This window comes from Penaeus chinensis, chromosome 4 (assembly GCF_019202785.1).
Source record: "Penaeus chinensis breed Huanghai No. 1 chromosome 4, ASM1920278v2, whole genome shotgun sequence".
NCBI lineage: Eukaryota > Metazoa > Arthropoda > Malacostraca > Decapoda > Penaeidae > Penaeus > Penaeus chinensis.
In genome coordinates, this window is record NC_061822.1 from 36290958 (window position 1) to 36303457 (window position 12500).

General features: G+C 35.6%; 3 protein-coding genes and 1 long non-coding RNA gene across 4 annotated transcripts in view; 3 read left to right on the forward strand and 1 right to left on the reverse strand.

Annotated features, from left to right (window-relative positions):
- Positions 1 to 3320, reverse strand: part of LOC125025284 (cilia- and flagella-associated protein 52-like) — an 8958-nt gene extending 5638 nt beyond the window's left edge. Inside the window, exons 1-5 of the mRNA XM_047613258.1 lie at positions 3263 to 3320; positions 2702 to 2898; positions 1190 to 1367; positions 725 to 912; positions 157 to 241 (exon numbers count right to left, since the gene is read on the reverse strand). Of these exons, the coding sequence (XP_047469214.1) occupies positions 157 to 241; positions 725 to 912; positions 1190 to 1367; positions 2702 to 2898; positions 3263 to 3320 (706 nt within the window). The remainder of the gene's footprint in view (positions 1 to 156; positions 242 to 724; positions 913 to 1189; positions 1368 to 2701; positions 2899 to 3262) is intronic.
- Positions 3321 to 4577: 1257 nt separating this feature from the next.
- Positions 4578 to 9945, forward strand: LOC125025285 (dynein axonemal assembly factor 1-like). Its single transcript, XM_047613259.1, has 4 exons — positions 4578 to 4729; positions 8005 to 8096; positions 8859 to 9080; positions 9917 to 9945. The coding sequence occupies exons 1-4, from the start codon at positions 4578 to 4580 to the stop codon at positions 9943 to 9945; spliced, it is 495 nt and encodes a 164-aa protein (XP_047469215.1).
- Positions 9946 to 9995: 50 nt separating this feature from the next.
- Positions 9996 to 11085, forward strand: LOC125047961. The gene is made up of 3 exons (XR_007116780.1): positions 9996 to 10109; positions 10345 to 10508; positions 11017 to 11085. It is a non-coding gene; the product is annotated as an uncharacterized LOC125047961 (long non-coding RNA).
- A 161-nt stretch (positions 11086 to 11246) lies between these two features.
- The window catches only part of LOC125025286 (protein PFC0760c-like), a 3060-nt gene continuing 1806 nt past the window's right edge, over positions 11247 to 12500 (forward strand). The window contains exon 1 of the mRNA XM_047613260.1: positions 11247 to 12500. This exon is cut by the window's right edge and continues 916 nt beyond it. Within this exon, the coding sequence (XP_047469216.1) occupies positions 11247 to 12500 (1254 nt within the window).

Here is a 12500-nt window from a genome sequence, read left to right on the forward strand (position 1 = left end):
AAAAAATAATAATAATGCCTTCATTTGTATTATACTAAATTTGATGACTTATAAACAGAAAACACTTAAATTTGTATCACACCAAACTTCTCCGCACACAGAAACAGAACACATGATAAACGAAGACGCAGATGATGATAACGTCTGTCGACTTACACTTCCCGTTCACCATGTTGAGGCGGATCTTGACCACATCGCCCGTGGTGGTGGAGGCGTAAAGGTGCTCCTCAGCTGCGTCAACCTGAGGGAGATGGCGCTTTCTCTCGTAAGGAACTCCTTGGGTTATTGGAGCAGGGTTTGAGTCAGATTTATTTAGTTGTCTTTTCTTCACTTTGTTCGGATGGTCAGTTGTCTTTGTAAATTTTCAATCATTTAGGCTATCTAGGTTTTCTTCTTCTTTTTCTTTCATTTTTCTTTTTTTTTCTTTCTTCTCTCTCTCTCTCTCTCTCTCTCTCTCTCTCTCTCTCTCTCTCTCTCTCTCTCTCTCTCTCTCTCTCTCTCTCTCTCTCTCTCTCTCTCCTTCTCTCTCTCACTCTCTCCCTCTCTCTCTCTCTTTCTCTCTCACTCTCAAGACAGACCTGAGCTCTAGTGAAAACTACGAACTTTTGAGCAGAAAATAGGAAAAGAAGGTGAACAATCCTAACAATATCAAACAAAACAAATATTACAGTACAGTCGTCCTATACAAAATGTCACGAAAACTAACACTGTAAGTATTTCGTACCTGCAAACAGGTGTAATTTCTCTCAAGTAGGCCGACAGCAATGGGCGTGGGCATTAGTCTGTTGTTACTGCTATTCAAGGTCCACGCCCTCAGCAGCTTCTGGCCGCCCACCAGCATCAGGGTGGGCGTGACGGGGGCGGTGCACAGGAGCGTCGTGAGACCTAAGCCAGGGTCACCAGCGACGACACCTGGAAATAGTTACGAAATAGTATGGGTTAGGAATGTCAGTTTTAGTAGAGAAATATATATAATGGGAGCAACGGACCGTGTACCATGCAGCATGGAAACGAGATAGTAAACAGACCTTGGGAAAAAAACGTAGCTGTCCAAATTATCTTTGGGCAAGTTTAATACAGACAAATAATAGATACTACCAGGGTAATCCAATGTTATTCCGAGTGGAAAAAAAAACGCATTTTTATCTTCCCAAGTCTAGCAAACTAGAAATTGCAACGAATAACATACTGCAGAGAGGCTTCTTGGTCTCCACATGCCAGACGACCAGGTAGCCGTCCAGGGGCCCCCCGAGGCTGACGACGATTTCCTCTCCGGCTGACACTGCCACGGCGGCCACCTCCTCCCGGTGCACGCTGTAGGACCCAAGCTCCACACGCTCTCTGTAGTCCCATATTACGACTTTCGCCTGAGAGAGGAACACGTCTGGGTTATGGTATCCCAGTACTTGCATGGAACTGAATAACGAAGTAATGATAAGGATGATAATAGAAGTGATGATAATGATAATGATCATAATAATAATGATAATTATAATAACGAAAATGATAATGATAAATGAGAATAATAATGATAATAAAGTAATAAGGATAAACAAAATAATAAAGTAATAAGGATAAACAAAATAATAAAGTAATAAGGATAAACACAATAATAATGGTACTAATGATATACCAGTAATAACTAAAATAATGATAATCAAGATGGTTACGCAAATGATTATATTAATGATGATGATGCAATAAAAAAGATAATGATAATAATAATGATGATGATAACGATAACAATAATAATGATAGTAATAATTGTAATGACAATAAGAAGAATTGATAATGGTTATAAAAATAATAAGTATAATGATTATAATAACAGTAATAATGACAACAGTAACAACAACAGCAACAGAATAATGATAATGAAATTATAATAATTGATTATAATAATGACATATCAATAATGATAATGAAATTATGATAATCATGATGATAATGATACTTATGGTAACAGTAATAATAGTCAGACAGATAATTATCATAACAATTATTGTAAGGATGAAAATAACATCACTACTACTTCTCCTACTATTAATAATAATAATAATATAAATAATAACAATAATGATAATGATAATAATAATAATAATAATGATAATAATAATAATAATAATCATAATAATAATCATAATAATAATAGTAATAATAATAATAATGATGACAATAATAATAATAATGATAATAATAATAATATTATTATTATTATTATTATCATTATTATGAATCATTATAGTAATAATTGTGATAATAATAATGATAATAGTGATAATGATAAGGATAATAATAATAATGATAACAATAATGATGGTAATAATTATAATAATGATAACAATAATAACAATAATAATAACAAGAACAATAATAATGAATAATATCTTCCAAATTGAGTATATTTAATTTTCTGGTTTTGGATACGCAATGACAGTTAAACGATAATAAACAACTGCTCAGAATATCAGCGTTAATCATATCAACAAAAGTATTCGGTGTGGCAAACTTGTGATTCCATGAATTACTTCACAAAAGTATCAAGATACTGAGCAGGGCTGCCAGCGGTTCTATTTACAAAGGCATAACTAATTTATTGCTGATTTCTAAAACTGGATATGTATCTTTTATTTCTTTAAACCATAATTCTAAACACCGTAATTCCTAATTCGAATTAAACTCCTGACACCCGACACCTTACCTGACACCCGGGATCGCTGTCCTGTGCCGACACGATAAGGTTGCCCCGCCTGGAGATAGCCAGGGCGGTGATCGGGCGGTTATGGGAGTGCAAGAGGGCGTGTCTCCCGGCCGTTCGGTCCCACACGCCCACACCCACGCCCACGGGGTATATGAGACCTCTGTCCCTGTGCTGATGGAGCCCGCCCACCACTTTCCCTGCGTTCGAATCATAGAGATTAGTTATCAAGATTGTTATTGTTACCTCTGAATTTCCTTTTTTCCGGTCATGAGAACGTCTGAACCATTGAAACAAAAGGGAAAAAAATGTATAGATAAACAAATAAAGAGATTTATGCATACGTACATGCGCGCGCGCGCATGTGTGCGTGTGTGTCTATGTGTGTGTGTGCGTGTAGATAGATAGATAGATCGAAAGATAGATAATTGTATAGGTAAACAAATAAAAAGATATTTGCATACACATGTGTGTGTGTGTGTGTGTGTGTGTGTGTGTGTGTGTGTGTGTGTGTGTGTGTGTGTGTGTGTGTGTGTGTGTGCAATTTTGATGAAAATTACAAACCTGCAAATCCTATTGCTGACAATAGTTGAAGCTCTTTGATTTTCCGTTTTTCCTTCATCTTAGCTATTGCTTACCGTGATTTCTGCGAGGGATACAAACACTAATAAACCACGTCTAAATATTCCGTTATCATACATGTATTTTGACAAGCATTCTAATTTCTTTAATTAATTTTCAAAAAGTTTCACGAGATACTGACACGGTGAATACATGTTATGACAGCTTATGTTTCACCACCTAGGAAATATCTATAATGTGGGCCCCGCGAGACTGTTTCACTGACTTCACAGAACGGTTAAATTTCTACTGTGGCCTCTGCCAAACCAAGCAGGACATTCGGCGTCCCGGTAACCATGGAAACGGTTGCTAGTAACCGTTGCTAGGTACGCTACATAATCGAACAGCTGATTCAGGTTTTGTTTCGTGTGTGTATATGTATGTACACACTCACACTCACACACACACACACACACACACACACACACACACACACACACACACACACACACACACACACAAATATTTATATATATATATATGTGTGTGTGTGTGTGTGTGTATCAAAATATATACATATATATACATATACATTTATATATATGAAAAAATATATATACATATACATAGATTTATATAAATACATATATGTATATATAAATATATATAAATATATATATATGTATATATATGTATATATATGTAAGTATATGTATATATTTATGTATATGGTTGCATATGTATATGTATATATTTATATATATATTTATATATATGTATATGTATATGTACACACACACACACACACACACACACACAAACACGCACTCACACGCACGTACACACACACACGCACACACACACACACACATAAGAGAAAGACGTGATAAAATTCAAGAGACAATCAAAAGATAACCACTACAACTTCCTTAATTAGCATCTTATATTTGTTGTCTATCCAGTGGTTCTACAACTTGCGTATTCCAACAAACGCAGGGCAGTTTTCAATGTCATTCATATAAACACACTAGCCCCAAACAAAAGGGTACATAGGGATAGGCTTAACAGCTTAAACAATGACGTCACCACACGATGATATTGATGTAAATATCTTTTTGATAGTTTCGTGATCAAACGTCAAAGGAGACGCCATAATTGTCGCGTCCCCGTTGTTATGACAACGAGTCCTCGTCGTTATGGCAACGACCCGGGTGTGATTTTCTCTTCAAGGAGTAAGGCAAACTTTACTCATTCACCGAAAACGTTATGCAACCCAAAGGTAGTTTGTCGTGTTGGGTGAGTGAATATCAGTGATACAATGGAAGTGGACGAAGAAACGAAGAGCGCTGTAATTCCGGACAGCCTGCAAGAAAGTAACGATGGCTGTGCTTCCGGAAATAGCGCCTCAACCTCGAGTAAGGAACCTGCTGAGGAAACGACGGAAGCAAAAAAGGAATATCATGGACCGAGGTAAGATTGTGCGGCTAATAATAACTTGGTTCAACACTCGGTCTTTCCCTCCCTACATTACGTATCCGAGAATACAAACTGTAAGGATTTAGTTATGCGCCTGTGATTGGGCATTTCCTTGTCATTTACGCTTTCTTGGTGTAAAGGAAATATAAATTGACATTCAAAATCACTTGTTATTGTCCCGTTGCCAACATATGATGGCGTATGCTATTTATTCATCTGTACTTGAGACATTTTGTATGTGTATTATAAATAAGTATAGTAAAATCAGGCAAATATCATAAAAGGTTGTTACTGCAAAGGTACATAGTTTCTGTAACTAATATGTGTATACCATCATTTTTGTCATTATCTCTATCATTATTGTTAACATTGTTGTTGTTTTTGTTGTTATTATTACTAACATTCTTGTTATCATTTTCATTATTAGTAGTAATAGTTGCTGGACCAGTAATAGCAGAAGTAGTAGTAGTAGCAGCATCAGTGTGATGGTAGCATTCTTATTGTTATTATCATTGTTACTATAATCATTACTGACATTGATATTATTACTATCGTTATAATTGGTATCATAATCATTATTTTATTATTATGATTATTATTGTTATTATTATCATTATTATTATTATTATTATTATTATTATTATTATTATTACCATTAATATTATTATTATTTTTATCACTATTATTATGATTATCATTATTGTTATTATTATTATTATTATCATCATCATTATCATTATGATTATATTATCATTGTTATTATTGTTATTATTTTATATTATTGTTATTATTATTATTATTATCATCATTATTATTATCATTATTATTAGTAGTAGTAGTAGTAATAGTATCATTTTCTTTATTAGCATTGCTATTTTACTTATCATTATTACTATTACTATTATTATTATTATGATTATCATTACTGTTATTGATATTATTACATTATTATTATCATTATTATTACTATTATCATTATTATCATTATTATCATTATTATCATTATTATTATTATTATTATTATTATTATCATTATTATCAGTGTTGTTGTTGTTGCTGTTATTGTTATTATCATCATTATTATTATCATTGTTATTATTATCATTATTATTGCTATTACTGTTATTATTATTATGATTATCATTATTTTCATTGTTATTATTATTATTATTATTATTATTATTATTACCATTATTATTATTATCATTATTATTCTTAGTATTAGTATTAGTATTAGTATTAGAATTGTTGTTATTATCATTATTGTTATTTTATTGGTGTTATTATTATTATTAATTATCAGTATCATTATGTTATTATTACTCACTATTATTGTTATTATTATTATTATTATTATTATTATTATTATTATCATTATCATTATTGTTATCGTTATTATCATCGTTGATATTATTACTGCTATTATTATTATTATTGTTATTATTGTTGTTGTTGTTTTGTTGTTATTTTTTATTATTATTATCATATCCGAATAACAAGTTTTGACCCGGTTTTAAATGACGCGTCAACCCTAATTAAGGATCGTCTGTGAAAAGATGAGCAGGGTGGTCAAAAAGTATATATTGGTACTGGGCATACTTTCCCTATGGCTTCCGTGGAATTCAGAATAATGGCAATATATTTCTCCCTCTGGGACGCATAGGCCAGGTCTCCCATGACAGTGACAACACCTGCCCATATCGTCAAGGCATTGTCTGATTCGACGTCTTCAACGTCTGTGAAGTAACCTATGTGATCCTTTCTGAAAAAAAGAGATAAAAATGGCAGTGCCTTCAAGGGAGAGGAGGAGAGAGTCATTAATAATTTATTCCTAGTATCATAAGCGAGAACTTAAATACAGACTTAACCCACGATTTGTAACTAGAATGGGGTGAGTAACTGTGTGTAGCTAATAATTACCTCTGGGATAATAGGTATCATTAGCACCCTGGTTGTATGGGAAAGCCAAGAAAAGCAAACGGTTCACAATCAAGTTCAAAGCATTTTAGCACCTTATCCAGGGTCACTTGGGTGACTTTGGCAAAGAACTCTTCCATCAGTGTTCAGAAAAAAAATATCCTTGAACCATATTCATGTCGACAAATGTATAAAAGGTATGGATGAGAATGAATATCTTCACAATACAAGAGATGTATTTGACCGGTTTCGACTATATCTTCGTCGGAAATACATGTATTTCTGACGTAGATATATTTGAAACCGGTCAAATATATCTCTTTTATTGTGAAGAAATTCCTTCCCACTCATACCTTTTGTACAAACATTGTCCTTGCTGAGGAGATTGAGAGGCTTCGTCCATCAGGGAGCACCCGGAGAGCTTATGGCAGATTCATTATGAACGAAGTCAAGCTTCTCCCTGAGACTGGGCGTGCAGTGATCAAGGCAATAGCAACATGTGACGGACCGTATGCACACACAACAACGCAAGGCAACATTCCCGGCTTAATCCCATCCCTCTGGCGCGTGATATTCTTCCCACTGGGAGGATTCTGAGGCACTGGCAGATTTAATAGGTCTTAATGTCTCGTGCGCTTGGTTATTAATGCTGCTTCTGACACCGCATCATATTTTTTTTTCCATTTATCAAAATTATTCTTTCATAAATGCATGTTTAGTACAATCATTTTTCATTCCACATAGATTCAGAGTCCTTAAACCTTCCCAGACTAGCACCGATTACTGTTTAAAAGTTTCACACTCGATGTCCTTTCGCTTATTGGCTTGTAACGCGCGGCTTTATCGGTGATGCGTGGAGACTCTGCTCTTAAAGATATTCTTAAGAACTGAATTTCTAAGCAACTTTGAAAACGGATGCGATGTTATAAGTGAAATTATATTTGATAAGAAAAATGTATATATAAAGCGGATATGGTAAGCAGAACAAATCGTAAGCGCATGGCTAATATAGCAAATCCAACAGAATATATTTAAAAAAAAACACTTGAAATACAGCTTACATTACACACATGAAACAAAGACACATGGCAGGAAATCCTTGCATCATATGTGGTCACTTTTATCTCAATTTTTTTATTCAACAAAATGTATGTACAAACGCATACACACATACATACATAAATACATATATATGCATATATATATATACATTTATATATATATATGTATATATATTCCATTCCCCTGGTTAACTCCTCTTTACATTATTCATATACCCATCAAATAATCCATAGACCGTAATTTTGCTAATATATATTCCCTTGTGTCTCCCTCTTCCGCTTTCACCACAGGATGACGAAAGAGGCGCTGAAGAAACTCTGCCGAGAACATGACCTGTATTCCGTGCCCGCCCTCAACGACGTCCTCTACCTCCACTTCAAAGGTTAATTGGTGTGACTTTGTGTGGATTGATTCTTATGATTTCTATTGCTCGAGTATGTATTTCTTTGATGTTATATGTGTGCCTCTTGCGTTTATTGTATCTACGTATACGAAAGGGCGTATGCCATATGGATATATATATATATATATATATATATATATATATGTATATATATATGTGTGTGTGTATATATATATATATATATATATATATATATATATATAGAGAGAGAGAGAGAGAGAGAGAGAGAGAGAGAGAGAGAGAAAGAGAAAGAGAGAGAGAGTCAGATAGATAGATAGATATAGATATAGTATATACATATATGTGTGTGTGTGTGTATGTGTATATATATATATATATATATATATATGTCTATATATATATATATATGTATGTATGTATATGTATATATATATATATATATATATGTATATATATATATGTGTATTTATATGTATATATATATATATATATATATATATATATATATATATATATATATATATATATATGTCTGCGTGTGTGTGTGTGTGTGTGTATGTATATATATATATATATATATATATATATATATATATATATTCAGTATATATGTGTGTGTGTGTGTATATACCTAACCCCTCCTCCTTATCCCCCTAACCACTCTAACCCCATCTTCCCAATCCCTCCACTCCCCCACACCCTCTTTCCTCGCCTTCTCAACCAAAGATTGAAAGAGTCTTCCCTTCTAACCGCATCCTTTCCCTTCCAACCCCGCCACAGGCTACACGGAAATAGAAAACCTCGAGGAGTACACGAGCCTCAAGTGCCTCTGGCTGGAGAACAACGGCTTCCGCGCCATCACCGGCCTCCACCACCTCCGCCACCTCCGCTCCCTCCACCTCCACCACAACCTCATTACCTCCTTGGATGGACTTCAGAACCTGCGCTCCCTCGTCACGCTCAACGTCTCCTACAATATGATTTCTAGGATCGAGCACCTCAGTATGCTGATGAAGGAGGATTCTTTTTTTTTCTATTTTTCTGTCTGTCTGTGACTGCCTATGTATGTCTCTGTTTGGATAATCCTCTCTTTCTCTCTATCTATCTATCTATCTATCTGTCTATCTATCTATCTATCTATCTATCATCTATCTATCTATCTTTCTATCTCTATCTATCTATCTCTCTATCTATTTATTTCTATATCTATAATTCTATCTATTTATTTCTATATCTATAATTCTATCTATCTCTCTATCTATTTATTTCTATATCTATAATTCTATCTATCTATCTATCTCTATCTAACTATCTATCGATCTATCTCTATCTGTCTATATATCTATCTATATATATATATATCTATCTATATATAATCAAGAATGATGATAATAAAATGGACAAAAAAAATAATGAGAGTGATAATAAATATGATAACGTTAATGATAGTAATGATAATAATATTAATAATAACAACAATAATGATGATAAGGATGATAATAATCATGATAATGGTGATAATGATATCAATGATAATAATAATGATGATGATGATGATGATAATAAAGATGATAATAATGATAATAATAATAATGATAACAAAAATAATAATGATAATGATAATAATAATAATATTAATGATGGTAGTAATAATAATAATGATAATAAAAGTACTAATAATGATGATAATAATAATAATAATGACAATGATAAAAATAATAATAATTATAGCAATAAAAAATCAAGTTAATTATAATAATTATGATAATGATAATAATTATGATAATGATAATAATGATAATGATATGCTCATGTAATTTTCTTGTACATGTTAATAGGCCTATACAGTACATATAACCTCTCTTGACCACAACCCTTTCCCTCACAGGTGGTCTCCCGCAGCTGGAGACGTTACAGATAAGCCACAATCGCCTCACGACCGCAGAGGACGCGCAACAGCTGGCTGAGTGCAGTTCCCTCTCCTGTCTTGACCTTTCACACAATAAGATCAATCAAGCGGAGATTGTCCAGGTAATTTGCATACGTGGAGGGGCCATTTATGGGGTGTGTTAAGATTGATATAGGTAAGAAAATTTTAATTAAAAGTAAAATGGCGGAAGAAAAACTAAATACAAGAGAACTCTATTTAGAGATAAGATGACAGTCTCCATGTCTATCCTGCATTTGAAATGCAGGATAGAAATGAGCGGAAGCATGGCTGAAAAAGTATGTCAAGGTGTGATATCCTATAACTCCCCCGCTTCAGGTCTTGAGTGTCATGCCAGAGCTCAGGGTACTGCAGCTAACAGGTAACCCGGCGACTCGTGAGGTGCGACCTTACCGCAACACCCTCATCACAACTTGCTCGAACCTGACCTACTTGGACGACCGCCCTGTCTTCCCAGTGGACAGAGCCGCTGCCGAGGCATGGTAGGTCGTTTCAAAAGACACTGTCCCTTAGGTTGGTGCTTGAAGACAGTCCACCCTTTCGGATACCTTGTTTCCTGTGTTATAGTAAGGTACAGTACATCAAGAAATAGCTTTGCCTCACGTTTGTCCAAAAAATGTCCCATTTTGGTTTTGAAGACTCACGGACCAACAATAGGCGTATCTGTTTCTCTGTGTTGTTGTGACAGGTAAGCCCTCATGAGTTTGTCCATAAGGAAAGGCCTTTACTTACCAAATGTCAATGAAAACTAAAAGGTCTCATTTAGACAATTCGGCAGCGTTTATTCTATTTCCAAAAGGATGGTATTTCCACTTTTCATTTACCTGTTTATGAGAGTGATGGACAACAGATAAATAAATAACTAAGTAATTTGTGATTGTTTTAAATCGTACTTTAAGATACAAGATTTTATTTTACGATTTTCCTGCATTTAACAGTTTGATTTTGCACTTCAAATCTCAGAAACGTTTACACCCATCTCCTTTTCAGGCTTGAAGGCGGAGTGGAGGCTGAGAGAGCCATGAGAAGGCAGTGGGCAGAGCGAGATCACCAACGTCAGAGAGATTGTGTTAACGGTGAGATCCTATTTGCTAATGTGGAAAAGGTATATATATTATTAAAAAATTAACGTGCAGTTCGAAACTCCACGTTAGAGCAAACAGTTCAAATTTAGAATCAGAGTTTACCAAATCACGATTACTATTCTTTTCTTAGCTGTTATGAGGCTTCGGGAAAGGGTATTGGCCCAGAAAGCTGCGAAGGCCGAAGGGACGTCGACAGAGCCTGAGGACATGGGGATCCACGTTGAGGACAACGGAGAGGAGAAGATATACGCTCTCACGCCAGAGGCCAAGGAATGGGCAAAGACGAAGATCAATGAAATTAAAGAGTTAGTAGAGATCCAAAAGGAAGAAAAGGACAAACCAACGAAGGATGGAAACGAGGAAAACAAAGGCGAAGCCAAGTACACAGCGCAAATCAAGGATAAAGAAGAAAGAGACGAAAATATCCCCGATGACGAAGGTTTTCTAAAACTTCTTGAGAATCTGAAAGAAGATCCAGGAAATCTGAATGGCGAATTGTCTATTGATCCCGAGGAATTCAGTGCCGTTGATTCCACTAAACCTGAAATTAAAGAATCGGTCGAACACAAAGACAGTGATAAATCCCCGCGTCCTGATGACACAGCGCTACGTGAGGATAAGCCAAGCGAACCGGAAGACGGCAAAAGAGCTGAAACGTCAGGGAAATGCCTCGAGAGCGAAGAAATAACAAATGTCGAAATATCCGCAAGTTATGAGCAAAAGCCATCGGAAATGGATGTAAATCAGGAACACGACTCTGAAGTGAAACCAACAGGGTTAGAAACTTTGCAAGATCGATCCTTGCAAATAAGCTCTTCAGACCTTGCAATGGCGGATGACGAGTGTTCCCAGTGTTCGTCCAGCTGTCGACACCAGGATGAGGATGACAGACTCTTGTACGCGAGTTGCCATAACTTCCTCAGACTCCACGACACCATGAGGGAAGAGCAAACAGAAGATGAGTCTCGGCCCATGACCACCGAAGAACTGCTAGGAGACATCTGGCACGTCACTGAGGCTGTGGCCCAACGCAGCCCATCTCCCTCTCCGTTAGACGATGATCAAGAATCTGACTCGGATGGCCAGGGGTATGTCCGTCAACTCGTTTACGATCAGAATCAGCCACACGAGACGGAATCTGACATAGAAGAACTACTGGAAAACATGGACTTCGAACCAGACTTCCAGACGTACCGAGAAGACCAGCTAGCAGAGAGAGCTCCCTCTCCCTTCGTCGTCAGAGAAAATGGGATCACAGCAAGGTACCCGCAGGCCCTTAGTATGAACGATATCCTTGATGATGACGATGACGAAGACGATGACAACGAAGATGATGGCAACGCCGACGGCGACGACGACGACGACGACGACGACGACGACGGCGACACT